This window comes from Pteropus medius, unplaced genomic scaffold (assembly GCF_902729225.1).
Source record: "Pteropus medius unplaced genomic scaffold, Ma_sr-lr_union100, whole genome shotgun sequence".
Classification (NCBI taxonomy): domain Eukaryota; kingdom Metazoa; phylum Chordata; class Mammalia; order Chiroptera; family Pteropodidae; genus Pteropus; species Pteropus medius.
Window position 1 is genome coordinate 6,099,570 of NW_024354502.1, and position 21,972 is coordinate 6,121,541.

Consider the following 21,972-nt stretch of genomic DNA (forward strand, 5'->3'; position numbering starts at 1 on the left):
ACTTTTCCCCAGGGAAAGTCAGTACTTTGTCATATTGTTGTTATCTTTTCCAAAGAATACCATTTTTTGGCAAATTTAGAGATCGGTGAGTCTGCCACAGTTTTTCCACTCGACGTTTCACCGAGAGCTTTACCATCTGCCAGGTGCCATGCCAAGCGCATTACATGCACTATTTTCATTTTATCTCCACTATAGCTTTATGAGGTACGTGCTACTTAGGCTCAAAATGATGCTTATTCTGCACCATGCTAAGCATTTTAGACATTTTTAACTCAATCTGTACAACGACCCTCTGATTTAAGTATTATTATTTCCCCATTTTACCGAAACAGAAACTGAGATACGAAGAAATTAGCTGACTTGCTCCAGATCTCACAGCTAGTAAATCATAGAGCTGTGATTTATGTTACGGCATTCCAGCCCCAGAGTCAGCACTCTGAACCCCTACTTTATATGATGTTATCTTTATCAGTGAGGAAATAGAAGCATAGAGACTACTAACTTGCCCAGAGTCACACCGGCAATAAATAATGGAGCAGGAACCCAGACTCAAGCAGCCTATAAAACTACATCACCTACATCACCTGTGTACCATCCTGCACATCTTCTCAACTCTCATCACTCATTCCTAAAGCCACAATTACTTGCTTCTCCCTCAATGTAGATTTCACTGTGGCACTTCCTATTCTCTAACGATAAGACTAGAAAGGGAAGAAATTAGCCTTTATCATTAATTTAGCTCATTTATTTAAATTCTGAATAGATTTTGGATATGGTTTGCACTGAATTAGTTGCCAGTGTCAAAGACAATCTTAAGTTCATCTAGAACGGTGCTTCTTAATCTTTAATGAGCACATGACTCACCTGAAGGTCTTGTTAAAATGCAATTTCTGATTCAGTAGGTCTGCGATGGGCCTGACACTGTATTTCCAGCAAGCTCCCAGGTCATGCCGCTGCTCTTGAAACACAATCCATGCTTTGAGTAGCAAGGCTGGAGCACCGAGTCTTTCCAAACTGAGCATCGAAATTTATCCTGGAGTTCAAATTGGAAGGAGAATATTTTTATAGATGGGAGACCATTTAGGGAGTATGATGGGATCAACATTGGGCAGACAAGGATGGTAAGATCTGAGCTACACAGACTCCCCAGGTCAACTAAAAATTAAGGGTCATCAGGCCTAATCATGCAACTGATGTTTGCATCCTCTCGTATCCTGGCCAGTTCATCTCAGCCCGTGAGTTAAAGAATGATCTGCAATGAATAGAACGAAACAGTCAACAGAACAAGAGAATTTCAAGATGGTGCCTGAATCACAAAAATAATCTGAGAGTGAAAGACCGGGGGAAGAGCCTGCGATGTCTCATACTTGTTCAGACAGACATTCGCCTCAATTCCCGAGGCTTCGGATATTTATTCCAAAGCTTTTAAATCTTACTATTTCATAAGAAAAACAATGCACTCTACCAGAGAACCAGCTGGGAGCACTTAGTCCTCAAGCATCTGCGTCCCACTGTAAAATAAAGATTTCGATGCTGACTGGCAGGTGAGAAATGGTGACAGCTGTTTCGCAGCTGGGCTGCTTCTCGGCTGCACTGACTATACATACCAAGGCCTTGAGAAAACATATTTTCAAGAATCAAGAATCATACGACAAGGAATGGTTTCCTCTCGTTTTTTATTTTACAACCTGAACCAAAAGGCACTTTTATTGCTGGGTCTTTTGACTGGGGAGGTGCCAGCTTCTTCCTGGTTCCTCTTTTCTCAGGCTGTCGTTTTGCCAGTTCTCTGCTTCTGTTTCAGGTGCCCGGGGAGAGCGAGAGACAGTGGAAGCCAGCCCTGGTGGTACTGACCGAGAAGGACCTTTTAATCTACGACAGCATGCCACGGAGGAAGGAAGCCTGGTTCAACCCGGTTCACACGTACCCACTTCTCGCCACCAGGTAGCCATGACTTTGTGGTTGAGTGTCACGAGTTTGCGGGTTGAAACTATTTTCATCAATTACAATGATTTCAACTCCTTCGATTACTGCTTACTGTTGCAACAGGAGTGGAGAGTTGCTCCAGAATATAGCCACCTGTTTTCAGCCAGATAGAATTACCGGTTACAGCCAAATGTGAGGCAACACAGAGACAAAGGACAAACTGCTTGTCCAACATGAAGGAATAGTGACACCCATGAGATGGTCCCAGCCTAGTCACCTTCCTGGGTCTCCATCCCGTCCCCTTTGGGATGAGCTATGCACATGTATTTACAATCTTGAAGTTCAGGTAGAAACAATTATCAAGCAAGGGTCTTCACTTGGTGGCACAAAGGATGTCACATGGGAACGTTCCGCTGTGCTTTTTAAAGTGCGTTCAGCGTGAGAGATGCCGTAACGAGTTCTTCCTCAGTTGCATGAAACTTCCTATGGAAGTGAGGCTGCCAGGATCTGTCTGTTTCTTAAGACCTTCAGTGCACATTTATTGTTCATGTGACATATAAACTTAATGCATCACACGCTCACCCTCTTCTTTGAAGGCCTATATCCTGGGCACAAAAACACATCAAACCTGAGTCTTGCCTTCAAGTAACTGACAACTCTCAGACCCAGCTTCTATTGCCGGCTCTTTCTGTATGTGCTTTGTGATAATGGCACAATTTTCATTACTCCTACAACTCTGTTCCTTTACCTAGAAGCTAGGCACACTAACATAATGCTTGTGGCCGCCCTGGCATAGTGTCTGGCCATATTGGGCCCTTAAATGTCTGTTGAATGAATTATTGAACAATGTGGGACAAACTCTGGAAGGAGTTTGGTCCAACAGACAGAGGATAGTGGACTGAAGTTTTGGGGCATCTGTCCTGAGCAAAAGATAGAAACAAGATGGGTTCTGTGTTTTCGACAGACTGAGGTGCCAAACAGGGTATATATAGTCAAGGCTCAGGGGCAGGGAACAAAATGAGACTCAGTGGCAGAGCAAGAGGTCACATGAAATTGAAATCATGGTAGTGAGGAGAGCTGAAACTCCTTAAAACTCTTCTTACTTCTGGTCATGGCTGATTATGGAGACCAGTGAGGGTGACCTGAAGATGGAAATTATTGGCCGCTGATGTTAATAGAGCTTCAGGGCTAGGAACCGGGCCTAGATCACTTAGATATGAATAAAACATATAAAATAATATAAAAGAGTAATTAAATTTTTGAGTCTCCTAAGCCTTAAAATCGTTGGCAGGATAGCTATTAGAGTACTATTGATGCTTACAATAAAGCTTCAACAGTCAGAATCCAAAGAGCCTACAATGTTCATGCAAAGATTAAGGCTATATCTTGCAGTCCATTCAAATTCAGCCTCATCTCTATCACTTTTTACAGTTTACATTGCAATCCTCACCCAGATTCTGAGACATGCCCACGACTGAAACCAAAGAAAGATTAGACCACAGTCACTGCATTCCAGTTACTAAGAAGAGAAATAAGACTCATGGCTCTTGGACTGATTTTCAGGAACAAAAGTTTAGGTAACTCCCAGACAACTTGAAAATAAAACTTGCCCTAGGACACCGCTTCCTCCTCGCAGTTTCTGAGCATTCTGACTGATGGAGCTGCTCTTTCATTCGTGCATTCGCCCACTCACTCATTCATTCAGAATTGAAGAACTTCAGCTCCTCCGACGCGGTTGCTGTGTTTCACACACTCGGTGGTTACGGCCGGTGGCCACCATTACAGACAGCACAGATCTAGAACGTTGCCATCATCACGGAAAGTTTCCATTCTAGGATAGCACTGCCTAGTGCATAAACAATTGCCTCAGGATTTGTCCCAATGCAGGCAAGTGACGGGACTTGCACACTCCCACAGCAGTCTGTCAAAAGCTTGGGCCGCTGGCAGGATGTTTTCTTGCAGGCTCTTTGGGCTCAGTGGTTCAGGGCACTCCTGAAGGAAGTCATGAATGCAAAAGCAAATTCCAGCCCACACCACCCCGGGGGGCGGGGAGAATGGGTGCACAGACACAGGAAATGGTCTCTTAGGAGGTTTGGGAGGTGGGTAGTAAACGTAACTGCCACAGGGATACCAGGTCTGGATTGTGAGCAAAGCACATGAATGGCCTAAAACCATAAGCCTACATCCAGTATGGAAATAGGAAATAGAAACCCCTTCAGTGCAAACTGTGCTCATTTAGAACAAAAGATGCAGCATGAAAAATCAGTATCTGTCCTCTAAACATAAAGGAGATACAGAGGTGATGCTTAACCTCCCAACTCGCTGCCCCTTCCCAAATGACTCAGCCTGACCACTGAACTGCAAAATAAAAATGTGTTATTGTAGGTGTATATTAGTCCTATCAGCAGTGATAAAATTAGGCCCATAATCATGCCCCTGATCTCCAGCTGGTTCTAGGCAGAGTCTGTCCAAGACGTTAGGGCGGCACTGGCCATTCATTCATACTTCATCCCCTGGAGCTAGGAGGTAATTTGCGGCCTGTTCCAGAGCAGCAGCCTGGAAAAGTAAGAGCTGGAGTTTCCATCCCAGTGTTTCTCCCACCAGGAGGGTGCCAGCTGGCTGATCTCTCAGAGCCCTCCTCTACTAAATGTACCCGTGAATGCCTCTGTCTCCCAAACCCAGGGGGAGATCTACTTGGGGAAAATAGTGGTTTTTTTAACTGACTTTTTGGCTTGTGCTTCAGCCACCTGGTTTGCATAGACTGGTCACTGTCAGCTTCTCTCCATGCCTCTAGGGCTGTGCCTAGAGAAAGATTCAGAAAGCAAACAAGGAAAAAGACCCTCCCTTTCCTACACCCCCTTTCCCGATAATCATGCTGGGGAGATGTACCTTTCTGTAGCTCCGGGCTGGGCTTGTGAATGAGTTGCTGTGGAGCAGGGTTCACCCCAGCTGAAGTCGATTCTGTCCTTGCAGGAAAAGCCAGCTTTCTGAGGTGGGAGGCTGGGCTGAGGCTATTCGTTTCTGCCAGAAGTGGTAGAAATCAAAGGAATTCTCTGGATCCTTCTATTACAGAGGTTAATCCAGTACTTCCATTGGCTGCGTCCCTAGCCACACACTTACATTCATCAAGCGACTCCTTCCTTTACTTCCCGCATGTTCTATGCAGTCACATGTGGCCATGTGTCCTTTATACATGAGCATTTGGGCACATAGCGTGTCTAGTAGCATTATTTGTCTTTGGGTACATTTTTCTAAAGAAGGGGAGTTCTGTCTTTTTTAAAATTTCTTTTAAAAATATTTTATTGAGGTCTAATTTATGAACAGTAACATATACGAATCTTAAATGTAAGCTCAATTTTTACTTATGGATATAGAGCCATGTCATTTAAATTTTATTATAGGGTGTCTACTAATTAATCATCTCAGGTGACGGGTATTGCGTTTGCAAACACAGTAAGTCCTCACTTAATGACGTCAACAGGTTCTTAGACACTGCGTCTTTAACCACTTTTGCCATAGGCTAATAGAAACAGGAGTTGAGTCCCTAGGCATCTTTCTGTATTTCAATCAGCCTATGGTAAAATTAGTGTTTGTTTACACTGTTTCACTTAAGGTTACAGTTTCCAAGAACCAGACGACGATGTTAGGTGAAGATTTACTATACGCCAGGTGGTAAGAAACCAGTGGCTAACATTTGGAGAGGGAGAATAGACGAAAGCCAAGTACTATGCATAGATTTTTCTCTGAATTTGCAGAACTTGTCCAATTTAAGAATCACCTGGCTCTTTATCAAAGATTCCTGTCCCGAAGACCCTGCCCGGGAGATGCTGGCTCAGCCAGCCAGGTTGGGGGTCAGGAATATGTGCCTTTAATGAGCATCGGGAAAGGGTGGTCCTCAGCGTTCCCACTTTAGCCCCCACAACCCTGTGAGATTTAGGTTTTATTCCCATTTCGCAGACAAGTAGATAGAGGAACTAAGAGGTGAACCAATTTACCCCCATACAGCTAGGAAGAGAGACCTGGGGTTCCCATTCTGAGTTCACCTTCTTAACCACTGTTCCCTACAGCCTCCCAGGAGCATGTTCTCATTCCCTGCATTTTTAGAGGCTTTTTGAATTTGCTAAGTGTATTGTATAAACTTTTCCTTAGCTCTCCTGCAACTTAATTATAACGTCTACTGCAAAGTGATTATTAAAATTAAAATACGATCACTGTGTTTTAAGTAAGCTCATACTGCCACTACATAACACCACAGACTGGGAGGCTCAAGCAACAGATGATTATTTTCTCACAATTCTGGAGGGCGGAAGTCCAAGGCCAGCATGATTAATTTCCAGTGAGAGTTCTCTTCTTGGGTTTGTAGATGGCCACCACTCTGCTGAGTGCTCACGTGACTTCTTTGTGCACTGGGGGAGAGAGAGAACACTGGAGCTCTCTCTTCTTATAAGGACACTAATGCCACCAGAGCAGGGCCACCCCCTCATGCCCTCTTCATAGGCCCTGTCACTAAATAGAGTCACGTAGAGGGTTAGGGCTTCAACATATGAATTGGCAGTGTAGGGGTGGAACAGAATTTAACCCATAGCAAATGGCATAAATCCAGCCTTGTTTAGCATGATGCCTGGCACATAGCAGGACTAGTGAGCACTGTTCGTAGTGTCATACAGTCTCCCTTGGCACAAGAACTAGCTGGGACCATAGCCAGTAGGAAATAGGTTTCTTCCAAAATCAAGTTACTCCTTTAGACACTTCATAGTTGATTTGTTTATTTGTTTGATGTGTGTGTGTGTGTGTGTGTGTGTGTGTGTGTGTGTGTGTGTGTGTGGTGTTAGGCCCAGGCACATCTAATTTATATTTTTCCGGAAGATGAAAATTTGATTGTGTTTCATAGCAGGGGCCCTAGAAATGCTCACATATTCTTGATGTTGACTGCCATGCAATGTTTACGAGCAGTTCCCTCTCTTACCTACAAGATTTCAGGGTGCATCGATGGTGCGATTCATAGCAGTGCACTTGGGAGGTTTGCAAACATGTTGTAATTTTAGCTGTTCCCATCCCTCAGCTTTTGATGAGTCCTTGGGAAAACATTTCCTGCTTAGCCAAAGCTTATTTGATGTTGCTGAACATTAAGGAAAAAAAAAAAGGCACCGTTGCCCTTATGGAGTAAGGGTGTTGGTTTTTTGTCATTGTCGTCATAATTGGCAAGTGAGATAGGCCTACGGAGAAGGAGGATTCCGGTTGCAATATTTCTAGAATTGTAGAGGAGGTTTAACCCAGAAATTCTATACACCTGCTTTGTTGGCGAAAGGTTCAGGAGCGCAGAGCTTGTAAAAAGAGTGATGTTGGTCTGAGCCCAGTTCTCCGACCTGTGGGGTAGCAGGGAAAGGGGAACTGAGGAGCGTCCATTTCTCTCCTGCAATAGCACTCGGGAGCATTTCTACTAAACATGAAGCTCATTGCTGGTGCCTAAACTGTTTCTAAGTGCTAAAAGCAGTTGCTGCCTCAGGTCAGCCTCAGCATGCTTTGCACAGGGCAAGTTTGGCTGACTGCATTTGTCAAACATTGTATTATAATCGCTTGTGGTTTTCACACTAAGCCTGGGAGGCCTCCTCACCTGGAGGGAATGTAGGCATTTTCCATGGCATTTCCTAGGGTAGCACAAGAGGATCTAAATGCAAAGGGAGATACACTCCATCAGACTGTAAGGTGTGGGCTGTCCATCCCGTTTGTCCCCATATACCTGGTGGTCACACTAGCTGCCAGCCTCCTGCCCCTCCTTCTACCATATTGGGTGCTCCTCAGAGTTAGTGGGCGGGAGGTTTAGAGTAAGGAAGTTCAGGGACTCTGGAATCAGACAAACCAGGAGCTGAACCCTGAGATCTCTACTTGCAGTGTAATCTTGGGCAAAATATCAATCTGTCTGAATCCAAGTCTCCTCATGTGTGTGAAAGGGGCAATATTATCTTCTGCTTCATACAGTTATTGAAAGGACCGATTGGGACAATGATGTGAACGTTTAACATATGACAAAGACACAATAAGTGATTGATAATTGTTAGCAAATGTTAAGATTAGAGAAAATAATTAAAATTAATGTATGAATGACTGATAAATAATTGCATATATTTGGTCCTGCATGTAATAATGCATTTGTCAGGAACTCACGGTGTCTTTCAAAGTCAGTGAGATATAAGGACTGGGCTAATGAGGAGTTGTCGGTTTGTGTGTAGGGAAAGGGGGGTTATGAGAAGGAAATGGAGAGACTGGAACCCCTCAACTCACATCACAAAGCTAGTTCTGAATGCTACTTGTGACAGCACCACCATCATTAGGTAGGTGGCCTAATGAGGGCTTCCTCCTTGGGGCAAGAATGTCGGTTCAACTTAAGAAACTTTTAAAAGGCTCCTGTTGGGAACTGACATTGTACTGATGGTAGGGAAATAAAAAAAAATAATAAACACACACATATATGATATATATATATATATATATATGTCATATATGTGTGTATGTATGTATGTAACCGTGTATGTGTGTATATATATATATATATATATATATATATATATATATATATATATATATATATGTGAGAGATAAAAACTAGGTGTTATAAGAGCTCTGCGTTCAGGTTATTCACTCATGGTTTTATTTTCCCAGTAATAGAGAACTAATTTTAATGGTCCTTGTCTTACATGGATGAAGGTCTTTTTATAATACATATTCTATACACATTGTGATATATGTTGAACTAAATAAATCATAGATGAGATAAGGGAATATGTAAGAGATAACCAGAAAATTCAAATAACATATTAAAAAATTCAAGTTCTAAGACTACTAAATAACGAAGAGACTATTAACTTCAAAGGAATAATTTCCCAAGATGTTGGACGATCGCGATGTCAGAATACTCGTCAGACTGTAGGTCTTGTTTATCTTGGAGAAGAAAACTGCATCATGGATGACTCGAACCCATGGATGACATGACGTGTTCATTATAATCTCTCACTTCCATTTCCTTCCTACCTGTAGTTGCCTGGCTGGAGTTGGGCCCTTGTTCCGGTGTGATGGAAAGGGTTCAAATTCTGGACACTCGCTATGTGATCCTGGCCGCTACTTAACCTCACAGAGCTATGGGTGACTCACTTGTAAAGTGGAGCCCTCGATACCACCTTCAAAGGGTCCTTGTGAGGCTAAGCGATAGTGTATCAGTACGGCCTTTCGCCCAGCAGGCATCCACTTTCCTCCCTCCAGCTGCTGGCAGCTGGCTGTGAACGGTCATGAGGCCATACAGAGTGTATGGAAGACAATCACTTGTCCTTCGAAACCCCCCAAATACCACTGAACGGTCAAAAATTGGTTTCCCTCTCTTTTGCTGCTCGTTCTCCTATATTAAGTTGGCCTTTGCTTATAGTCACTACCCCTCAATAATATCAACTTTCTCAGAGATGGGACCAGGCCTGACTCATCATCATATTCAAATGACGGACGCTTAGAAGATAGAGAGGAAGCAGTCATTCAACTCTTCCGGGCTGAGGGCTGTTACCGGGCGGCCCCTCCTACCTGACAGCTGAGTCCTTATCGGTGGTTCTTTCTCTCACTTCTTTCCTGGGGTCTGTTGACCGCCGGGCTTCATTAGCGGTGGCCAGTGGATGAGGCTATTCGAGAGTGCCAGACCCTTTGAGGGACCTGATCAGTTGCTTTTTTCTTTCTTTTTCGGTGGCTTGCATTGTGGCATCTGTTGGGAGATGTTAATTACAGCAATTCAATAAAATGAGGATGTAATATTGCTTAGCAACCCAGTTACCTAATATGTAATTTTACTAATTTGGCTGAATCTGTGTGCTGCAATTGTTTTTGTTTTAATTAAGGATATTAATAATGTTTTTGTATGGAACACTTTAGGCAATGTTTTCTAACACCCATCTAGAATTAAATTAGTGTATCAGCCTACCTTGCGAGAGAGGATTTTTTTTTTTTTTAGTTTTTGTTTTAATCAAAACCAGTCAGACCAATGTCACCCTAATAAACTTAATTAAAGAAAAAAAAGTCAGGCCACGAGGCATACCTGAATATCCAGAAACAATATGTAGCCTGGTATCTCAATTATTGACAGAGAAGCATTTGGCCTGGCCTCCTGCAGGAATGAGTATTTCTACTGCCAATTTCCGCCAAGTGATGGATGAAGAATTTGACCCGAAAGTGTGCTTATCATACAGCCATGCTGAGCCTCATGGAATCCACCACTTTGGACATTTGAAGTAATTTTAAGATATTTATTTCACCCTTTCTTTGTATCTGGGTGAGAGACCCATTTTATTTATATACAATTCTTTAAATGTACACTGGATTCGTGCTGGCCACAAATGTAGAATCTTAATGACTTTTGCCTTTTTGATACAATGATCACCTTCTATTCTCAGACCAAAAAGGTAACTCTGACTCCCTGAATAACCAAGTCACTACTAAAATCACCAGTTGCAAAAGATGAAAAGAAGAAACAGGAAATGTTTGTTAGGCTAATCTCCTAGAACATCTCATCCTAGTCACTTCTCGAGATCCCTTTATTTTCTCAGAACTGAATCAATCTGGAAATTGTCATTGAGGGGATATAAACTTGAGTTCTTTGCATTTAGCACTAGCTACTCTTTCGTGTGGTTGAAGGAGAGAGGGTGGGAAAGAAATCAGCCACTAATCACAGACTTGGGAAAAGAGTCCTCTTTGTACTCCAGCTATTCATTTAGCCATTCATCTGACAAATATTTACTGAGTGCCTGCCATGTGCCTTGCATCGTTCTAGGTGCTAGGCACGCAGCGGGGAATAATCAAATAAAAAGTTCTGCCCTGATAGAACTAATGATAATGGATATTACTGGATACTCTGTACCAGGCGCCGTGCCATGCAACGTTCATGTAACGTATTTCCTTCTCACAGCACTAACCACGGTAGGCATATCGTTATCACTGGTTTGCATTTAAAGAATCTGAGTCACGGAGAGTTTGAGACATTTGCTAAGGTCACACAATTGGCAAATATCAGATTTGGGGGTACCTGTCCCCTCATATCTTTGGCTTTGTTTTCTTGCATTTTCTATTATCATGTGGTCTTTCTCATTTGTCCACTTATTCACATTCCCGTCTAAGAGGAAATCTTGCTGGGATTTGTGGCTTTGCTTCCAGTCATGGCTTCATCCATGGGAATGTGTATCTGAATTTTGTAACCAGGGAACGAAGGATGTCCTTGGGATTCTCATGCAGTTTCAGATAAAACTGAAAAAACGGTGTGAATTGCAGCTTGAACGCCTGTTCCAGGGTGTCGGTATTTTTTTTTTTTTTTCCTGGCTGGATAAGAAAGTTATCTTCTCTTGGGAGACAGCATTTTCGTGCTTGGTGTAGTTTAGTTCCTGCCACAGATGAGAGACAGATGGTCATTTTTTTAAGGATACACAAATAACTTAAAATGTAAAATAATTGAAAGATAAATAATAGCTATTTCAGAGTCCCTCCTGAGACTGCAGATCAGGAAAGATCTTTGGGAAGGATCTTGGGAGGAATATAAAAAAGGCTATTCCTGGCAGAAAAAGAAAAACGCAGGCAGATTCTGTCCTTAGCCCTATCTTTTCAAATGATGACTTTAACATCTTAATGTCCAGCTGACATTTACGTGGCATTTAGTGTCTGGAATCTGGCCCCAGTAACATGTTATCAAATGAGGAGTCCATTAGGAGGCCTTCCAGTGCCCCCAAATTTCAGAGCATTTCGAAATAGGTCAAGTAAGTGTGTGTGTGTGTGTGTACTTTCCCCTGCAAACTTAAACTCAAATTTAAAAACATTTTGAAAAACTTTCATTCATGCGGTTATTTAGCCAACATGAACACTTACTGTGTCAGGTAGGATGCTAGACAGCACAGAATCAATGAGAGATGGGACGGGACTCTTACTCTTAAGAACGTCAAGGAAGATGAGGTGGTAATCTTAAAACAGTGGGGTAAATGGATCGATGATGTGTGTGAGTCTGGAGGAGGGGCACTGACCTTGAGGCAGTCACACTGTGCTTGGTCTTGAGCTCCAGCACATGGCTGTGCTGTCAATAGCGAGTTGTTTCCCCCGACGTCACCTTACCCAGGAGCTGTCAACCTAGCTATCAACCTAGCTATCAACGAGCGTGCCTGCTGGTGGCCAGCTCAGGCAGTCACGGTCTTATAGGAAGTGCTCTACTTCACCTTGGATCCAGGAAGCAAATCATCTGCTCCAAGTGTGGCCCTCCCTGGATGGGATGGGCCAGCGTCCAGGGATGGCTTTAATCAAACCATGAACTCTCAAGGTGAGGACTGTCTCTACTATCCCTGGGAGGTCAGTGGCGTGAACTCCTCCACAGATATTGTAGACATTTACGTTTGCCCTTTCCTCCTCCTTATGTCTCACACAGTCTTCCCTTCTCCAGACAAAATAGCTCCCAATTATGCTCTTTATGAAGTAGCTTCGGGTACTGTCTTGTTTTGACGATTGTCTTCTAACATCATCACATTTGGATGGAACTCTATTTCAGTATCACTGTCCTTTGTAACTCTATTTACCTTATGAATTTGTATACATTATTCGGAGTTGGGGTCCACAGGCTTCGTTTTACTGCCAAAGGGATTCCTAGGACAAAAAGATTAAAAAGCCCTCTCTTAAAGCTCGCTGCCTGGGACCGAATGCCGTGTTCCAGGAGTGGTCTGACCAGCACAGGGGAACAAAGGACCATTGCCTGCTTTCATTCCATTCATGAGGTTCAAGTTCACATTAGCGTTGAAAGTAGCTTCGTTTCTGGCTCCGGCTTCAGTGTTTCACAATCTTACATCCTGAATCTATGATTCTTCTTATTATTAGTTTTGGATCGTCCACTGAGTTGATGTCCATGTCCTCTACAACTTCACACATCATTGATAAAAATGCTTAACAGGATGGGTCCGAGGCCACAGCTCTGCCTCCATCTCTAGTTAAATTGATTCATAATGACTATGGGCTACTACTTGACAGAGTACCCACCTGACTGATAAGCCATGTACCGAACACTTTTAAGTCCAAAGGAATATTTAAAAAAAAAAAAAACTTTGTCAGTATTTTTTCTGAATATTCATTTCATCTATTACTTTTCTAGTAATCTTGTTTCTGAATGAAACTGTAAGGAAGCGACATAGGCCCTCAGGAACTACCATTTCCTCTTTTACAATACGATAATTTAAAAAATCCATTACAGAATTTTGCCTGGGAACAGAGTCACAGAATCAACTTTATTGCATGTTTTGAAAATCAGGATATAATTTCCATTTTTCCAGTCTTCCAACCTCTCGCTTGTTCCCCCAGATTTCCCAAAGGTCCCCCCTCCCTGAGTCTCACTTACGCAGTGTCTAAGTCCTTCCAGGACCTCGGCGTGTCACCTTTTGGAGAGGACTCGAGTCAATCGGAATCATCAGGGCATTGGCTCCCTTCCAAATGCCACTCCTTCCTGGGCTTCCCCTGCTCCTTACTCAGGCTCAGCTCTCAAAAGCATTCTTTTCATAAAGCAGCAAAGCACGAATTTATAAGTTATATTTTCTTTCAGCCATCCCTCTGTATCATTGCTAGTCTGAAGATGCAGAGCTGCCTCTTCCATATCTTCTCCTACCGTAGATCCAGAAAGGTTGCAGCTCATGCTGTCTTTGCTTTGTTAGGAAATCCTTGCTCATTCTTTTGAATAGTGTCCTGACACCCAGTGAGAACTTCCTCTTCTTTGAAGTGCTCCGTGGCCCTTGTGGATTCTGGTGTTACTAAGGATCCAGGTACTGGGAAGCTAAAATCGTAGGGCCTTATGCAATATTGCTTTAGCTTCTGTTGAGTCTGCCGTGTCTGAGCCCTCAGGGTGGAGATGCTCAGTGAGCAGACTGTTGGACAATACAGTATCCAGTATTGTATAGCCAATCTATTCTGTTGGCAGGAAGTGAAAATATGCCAATTTAAACTCATATCAAGAGAAAGATTTCACAGGACATTTATAAACATAATCATTGCACTGTTTTTCTCTCTTCCTGCCACACCCTCGCTCATATAACAAAAAGAGGTAAGAGAAAGGATCTTGACCTTATCTTGTCCAGTGGCCTTGTGTCATCTTTGTAGTGCCATGATTTATAAAACAACTCCCTGTTCGAGCTCCTCAAGATGGCAGAATGACGAAGGTCCACATTTCTCTGTATCATCCCCAAATTATCGCTGAGAACGGTCCAAAGCAATTAGTCGGGATGATATAAAGAACAAAGGAAAATTATTTCCAACACCTTAGTGGGAATGAAATAACAAGTATGTTGACAACTGTGGGCTCCATCTTTGCCCTTGTGCCAGAATCTACTGCTCTCTGTTCTTGTGATGGAACTGCTTTTCCTGGAGGTTCAGACTCACCCTCTGGAGGAAGACCTTCAGAAAAACCGGGTTGCCCCGACGACAAGGAATATTCTCCACCCATCCACCTAGCACCGGCTCATATCCTCTACTTGTCATCTGCCGGAGGCTGGTTCTGATTCTCATTCATATTTTAGGAATGAGTCTCCCAGGAACTGGGGCTGAACCCGGAGTGAAGAGTCTTTGGGAATCAGGAGGGAAGAGAGCATTTCTCCTCTTGAACTGTATCTCCTCAAGGCCATGTCTGTTCTGCTCACACTGTGCCTAAGTCTGCATAGAATAGATGCTTTTATGAGTCTGCCTAGGCTGCTAAAACACAGACCAGGTGGCTTAAACAACAAATATTTATTTTCTCACAGTTCTGGAGGCTAGAAGGCCAAGGTCAAGGTGCCATCGGTGTTGGTTTCTGGTGAGGGTTTTCTTCCTGGCTTACAGACAGCTGCCTTCTTGCTCTGTCCTCACATGGCCTCCACTCTGTGTGGGCGCAGAGGGAGAGAGTTCTCTGGCATCTCTTCCTTTCCTTTTGAAGACACCAGACCTACTGGTTAAAGCCCCATCTTTATGACTGCACTTAACCTTTATTACCTCCTTGTAGGCCCTTGTTCCAAATACAGTCACATTGGGGGTTAAAGCTTCCATATAGAATTTTAGGGCTCATACGCAAACATATTTGTGGGATATATATCAGTTGGTGACTAGTAAAAGTTGATTTATTGAATGAATGAATGAATGAATGAATGAATGACTTGCGAGCGATTTCTGGTGAGCAGCTGGAAGGAGGGAAAAAGAGACTTAAACAGAGTACGAAGCTCCTCTGAGGGCCCTCAGAGCTGCCCTGAATCCGAAAGGATCCTGTATCTTCAACTGGCAGGTCTCAGCATCTTTCCTGTCTCGCTTGCTGGAGGCCAGCCAGTAGGTCATGTAAAGGATTAATGAGGCCACAGATGTAGGTTTCATCCCTCGTGGATCAGTTAACTTTATTCTGAGAAAGGCTATTCCATAGCCACAGCCAGCAGGCATTAGGTAGTAGGAGCCAGACATGGAAAATTTATAATAACCCAGATACAAATGCCAAAAAGGACAGAGATAAGCTTATCTAGCATTCCGACACTGAATTGCCACTAACAGACAACAAACAAAACATGTATGCCACGCTGAGTCATAATCTGTATATTTTTCTATGCAATAGAAGTCCTCATTCTAAAAATGAAAGATTTATTTCATGTCTCAGAGCCTTTTCAAGCTCATCTTTAAATTGTGTAGTATATGTTGTTGAGAGAAAATGTTCGGAATAAAAAAAGTATAAGAAGAAATGAAACCACCCACAAAATTTGACATTTTAATAGATTTGTATCCAAGCTTTTCTTTTACGTACTTGAATTGCATACCTAGAGCTTTTCAATAGACATAGATTCATTTCCCCACCTTTACATATATGTTTATAAAATAATTTTCAACGCCTGTGTAATGCTCCATCCAGAGGATGTGTACTCAGTGTGAAGATCTGATGTAGTTCACTTGATTTTACTCAGGAAAAAGTTTCTTTTTGTTACCAGTATGCACAGGAGGTAACAGAAAAGACAATTGTTGTATCTCACAGTTTACATACAACACTGTATGTTTCATTAACCAGTATTGGCATATTCAAAAGAACACATAATTCGGCATGTCTGCCATTCTTCGAATAGCAAATCAACTTGTCCTTTAATAGAAATATTAGATAATTCACACTTGGTTAGTCGAAAAATTAATTTTTTCCTTTTCCCTTTCCGATGAGTATTTGGTATGAGACGAATAACAAGCTGCACCAACAGCCCTCCCTCCGAAGGCTCTTTTTCCATCATTATTTCCTATAGCACGCTGGGTTTTCCCATCTGGGACGCCCCACGGACGGTACCCATCTGCCAGATAGGGGGCTCTCCGACCTTGTTACACCCTGTGAGTAATTTCGTTCCTTATACCTAGACCTACCACATGTGAATTTTCTAACAAATTGCATTTTCCAGTTAACATTGGATTTAATTTTCTAGTGTTTCTGGAGAAAAAGCAAATATTAGTAGGAAATTCACAAAAAAGTGACATTTTCCATGAGGGTGGGATATCTTTTTCTCGCTTCACTTGTGCCTCTATGTTACGTTAATGCTGGTCCCAGATTGTGACAGAGTCGATGTCCCCTGGGTGGAAATTTAGGGGATAGAAGTGAGCCTGTTAGGCCAGGGGAAGCGTAAAGGAACTTGTTTTTATCGAATGCTTACTATGATGCACTAAATACTAGATTGAGTGCTTTTTAATTTCGTTATATTTAATTCTAATCATATGAGGCAGGAATTATGCTCTTAAAATAAGAAAACCAAGAGTTCTGGCAAGGGATAGAAATAATACTTACGGAGCAGAAAGCAGTGTACTAGGTTCTGTGCTATGCATTTAACAAACGGCAGGATGTGGTTCTTTTGCAGGGTTTTCTGCTTCCCAAACCTATGTCCGTTTTCAGTTTACCATGCAGCTTGCCAGATGCGCCAAACTGATAACAGATTTTAAGATTTTAAGAAGGAATAACTAGATAGGCATCTTAACGCAGCGACTAAAACTTAAACACCTTTGAGTATAAAAACACTTTTTAAAATATGTTTTTAGCATTTTTATTATTTTTTTAAATGAAGTTTATTGGTTAAAACAATTATATAATTTTCAGGTGTACATTATAATTTGACATCTGTATGTCCAATTGTGTGTTTACCACCCAAAGTCCAGTTTCCTTCAGCTACCATGTATTTAATCCTTTTTACCCACTTTGCCTTCCCCTACCCATCTACCCACCTCCCCCGCCACCTCACCCTCTGGTAACGACTAGTCTATAGTCCATGTCCACGAGTCTCTGTAAAAACACTTTCGAGCGGTTAAGAAAACAATATAAACTTGTGCTTTTTATATATGCCTTTCTTAATGAATTTTTAGCTGGTCCTCAATCCCTTTAAAACGTATACTGGGCTTTTGAGAAAGCTTTCTGTTCTCTTCGCCCTCACCAAGATTTAGAAACCTCAGCAGCATCTCAGTCATTCCTGTTCACTGCTCATTACGAGACGCCTTTCTCTCTCCTGATGAATTGGACTCAGTCTCCACATGTTAAATTCCTGTGTGGGCATCCATGTCAGCAGACATCTGCCCTCACACTTTCCTGAACTCCGCTCTATGAGATTCATGAAATTTCTCTATCTTCTATTAGTTTTTTATATTGAGGTATAATTGACAGATAATATGATATCAATACAACGTGATCTGATGTACATGTGAAATGATCCCTAAATTAATTAACATATTTGTCACCTCACAGTTACCCTTTGTGTGTGTGTGTGTGTGTGTGTGAGACAGAACACTTAAGATCTGAAAATTTCAAGTATACAGTACAGTATTATTAACTGTAGTCACCAAGGTATATATCAGATCTTCAGGGCTTATTCATCTTAAAACTAAAAGTGTGCACTCTTTGATCAACATCTCCCCATTTCCCCCAGCGCCCAGCGCCTGGCAACCATCATTCTATGCTTTGTTTCTGTGAATTAGACTTTTAGATTTTTTTAAGATTCCACATATAAGTGAGCTCATACGGCATTTGTCTCGCTCTGTCTGGCTTATTTCACTTAGCATAATAGACCTCCAGTTTCATCCACATTGTCACCAATGGACCTTTTGGAGGTCACCCTTCTATACAGGTTTTCACTAATCGATTCACTAATCGATTTTGATTTCGGAGCCTTAAAGAGGTATGGGTGATCTTGTAAATTTGTTAAATCTAAATTTAAGAATGCTCACTGTTTACATGGCTTTGTACAGTGTAAAAGCTTGTTCGAATAAAATATTGATGTAAACACTGAAAAAAAAAATCTTTCACTTAGCCTGACTTATGTATGACGTCAGCACTGTCTTGCTCTGTCTGGCTTATCTCACTTAGCGTAATAGCCCTCCAGTTTCATCCACATTGTCACCAACGATAGGATGTCCTTCTTTTAATAGGCTGAATAGTATTACTGTGTGCGTCACATTTTTTAAATCCATTCATTCATCGATAGACACTTATTTCTTTTTCTTGCCTATTATGAATAATGCTGCGATGAACACAGGAGTATGGATATTTCTTTGAGATACCGATTTTGCTTCCTTCCGATGTATTCGCAGACGTGGAATCGCTGGGTCATATGGTAGTTCTAATTTTAATTTTTTTGAGGAACCTCCACAGTGTTTTCCAAAGTGGCGGCACCGTTTATATTTCTACCAACAGTGTACTGAGGTTCCCTTCTTTCCACATTCTTGCCAACATTTGTTCTCTTGGGAACTTCTCTATCTTCATTTAAAATTTTACAACTGAGAGTTTTTTCAATGAATGTTTTTCCTCAAGTTGGCCCTGCAAACTACTAACTCCAACTTTATAAGTGAAAACAAACAAACAAATAAACAAACAAATAAAACTCCTCAAAGTTATACAGCAAGCCTGTTGCTAGAAATTCAACAGGCTACATGTTTCTTTTTTCCGCTGATAACTCTGGTCTAATAATATTTAAGCTTAAAACAGAAAATAAGCTTTTGGATTTCCTTTATACAGTTTTTAATCTAGAGGTAACAAGTACTTTGCTAAGAAAAGAACTCTCCCATCCACCTGGATTTCTGTAGCAACTGGTTTCTTTCTGTGTTAAAAGATAAGGCTGAAAATGCAAAGACCCTGGAGAGAAGTAACACTTACTAAATTATAGTTACACTATCCTGCAAATTACTGATATAATAGTCTCTTCCAACAGGAGGCTGAGATATTGAGAAGCAGAAGAGAGGGAGAGAGAGCTGAGTATTTATAGGGGACAAGTGAGAAGTAGGAGCCAGTGCGACTCAGAAGGTAGCACTCAGAGACTTTGAAGTCTGACTCGAGAAAAGATTTACTGTTGGAGTCACCTTCTGTGCTGAGGGTAAAGTTGCAAAGTCAGTGTGAACAATGTGAGCAGTGCAAATCACTCTTGAAAATCCTTTCAATCTCCCATAAAGTACAATGCTCTTCCTTTTCTCAAGAAGTCCAGTGCTGCAGTTCTTGCTCAAGCTTTAACACAGGTGCACAGATTGCTACTTCTTCAATGGAGTCCCATGGTTATTTGCTTGCATTCGGAGACCCTGTGCATGAAAAATGCACACCTAGACATACATCCAGTGCAGCCAGATGCTCCGAGCTGCAAGAAACAAACTAAGTCTAACCCAGGAAACAGGAGATTTCTTTTCCCTTCTTGTGCTTACGCTGGGATCTATATATGCCCAGGAATGAAATGGCAGGGGGAATTTTACACATGATTTAAATTGTTCCCTCTTTCAGTCCATTCTCTTTCTATTTGGATGAGTGAGTATAGTTGCATTTGTCTAACTATAGTTAAAGTCATATTATTCGATTGCTCTGCATATTCAACCAGATGCATCGTTCTTGGGCGCTCCTTAATGTCACTCCACCACTGTAAAGAAACTGAGTGAGGGGATGGCAGATGACTGATGAACACCAGGGTACAGTGGACCCTTTGGTTTCAGATCAGAAGACTGAGAACAAGTCGCCTGTTTAGGGGCTTTTCCCAGGCAATGTGTCCAGTGAATAAAGTAGTTTCCACTTCGATGATTTCTCTCTCTCTTTCTCTCTCTCTGAACAGGTTGGTCCATTCAGGTCCAGGGAAAGGACTGCCTCAGACTGGTGTGGATCTGTCCTTTGCAACACGAACTGGTACCAGGCAGGGGATTGAGACACATCTCTTCAGGGCCGAAATCAGCAGGGACCTTTCTCAATGGACAAGGAGCATAGTCCAGGGTTGTCACAACTCAGCTGAACTCGTTACCGAAGTCAGCACAGGTGAGCACTGCTGGCTACGGGATCGGGCTGCCATACTCTCACAGGAAGAACAAGCCCTCAAAGTAGTTTCCACTGCCAGCCTTTGGGCTACTTAAAATTCCAGAGGTAAATTTAAATTTTTCTAAGTTAAGGTGCACCATATGCCCTAGTAAAATGGAACCTAAAGTTTGATTGTGAAAAGCCTTATCCCATCTTTATTCAAGAAAAGTTGGCAATTTGCCTAGTCAGATGTCATTTTCCTACCTATAACCCTTGGGTGGCTTCCTGGAGTCATGAACTTTAAGGCACAAACTAGTAGGGTTCCTATTATAAATAACAGAAATTGATTCTGAGTGATTTATCACAGAATACAATTAGTCGAAATATATTAGGAAGCTCACAGAATTGATCAGAAAACTGGACAGCCAGGCTCTCAAAAAAAGCAGAAACCAAAGGCATCTAAGTGGGGTAAGCAGAGTCAAGTGTTTACCCTTGGGAAGAGGCACCATTCACCTGCCCTTTGTATGGATGGAGAGGCAGGCAGAATGGAGGGAGCATGCAATGAATATAATCACATTCATGCAGAGCCCTAATACAGGATGGGTTAGAAACGGGATATGTGTATGGAAGGAAGAACTCTTCCATACTATACTATCGATTGAGTACAACCTATATTCCAAGCATTTTATGTCTTAGTGTTTCTCATACTGTGAGAAATAACCCTTTTTGGTTCCTGAAGTCAACTAATTAAGACAAGACCAACATTTTAAAAATGAAATAATTTGGAATAGAAATATCAGTGTAAATACTGTTTTGTTTTGTAGAACCATCTAGGGGTGTGTGTGTGTGTGTGTGTGTGTGTGTTGTGCGCACACACGCGCATGTGCGTGAATGTGTGTCCTGGGCCCCACTTCATTGCTTCATCTCATAATCCTCATGATTCCCTTGTCAATCTAATTTTACAAATCAGGAAGCAAATTCCTAAGAAGGTTAAGTAACTTGCCCAAGATCACACAAGTAATAAACAATAGAACTGACTTTACGGTGTGTTTCTCTAAAGTCCTTTCTTCATTCATTCTAGTGTCTACAGAGACATGGAACTTCTCACCCTTATGCCAGTGACCCAAAAACAACAGTTCTGTTCAGATTGCTGTGATAGATAATTTTCATGCCACTCTGCAAATCATATAGGCAGGTAGGTAAGTAGGTAGATAAATAATTGATAAATAGATTAGATAGACAGATGATAGATTTAGACAGGCAGACCGACACTCAGATAGATTATAAACAAATAAAATATATGTTGTCAAATCTTGTACATTTGCTAAGGTGGACTCCATTTTTAACCCAGTGTTTTTCACCAGCTAGCACAATATACAGTTAACAGCGTCTGTAATGCTGTTCCTGATTCTGAGCTCTAAGACCAATTGTTTCTGGCTCTGAGATCTAAGACCAACTTCTTCCAGGTTTGCTGTGGTCACTCACAGAGAGCGCATTCAGTGACATAATGACTAGTATCCTCAACAACAGTCTTCCAGTAAATCCAACTTTGAGAGCCTTAGAGTTGCTGCTTAAAACCGTCTCAGTTCACCCTCTTCTAACATGTTTTCTTGCCAGTTTTCATTTTTGTCACCGAGGAAGCAGTACGAGGTAATAATCGCAAGTATGGGCTTTAAAGTCAGATAGACCTGGGTTCAAATTCCAGTTCTATTTCTTTCTTTACCTCTTACTTAAATCTCTTAGTATTTTCATCTATAGAAAGGAGGAAATAATAGTACCTATCT

At 41.9% G+C, this 21,972-nt stretch overlaps 1 protein-coding gene across 1 annotated transcript in view; it reads left to right on the top strand.

The window, feature by feature from the left end:
- SNTB1 (syntrophin beta 1) overlaps window positions 1–21,972 on the top strand; it is a 201,729-nt gene that overhangs the window by 171,053 nt on the left and 8,704 nt on the right. The window contains exons 4-5 of the mRNA XM_039853702.1: window positions 1,802–1,941; window positions 20,013–20,209. Coding sequence (XP_039709636.1) covers window positions 1,802–1,941; window positions 20,013–20,209 — 337 coding nt within the window. The remainder of the gene's footprint in view (window positions 1–1,801; window positions 1,942–20,012; window positions 20,210–21,972) is intronic.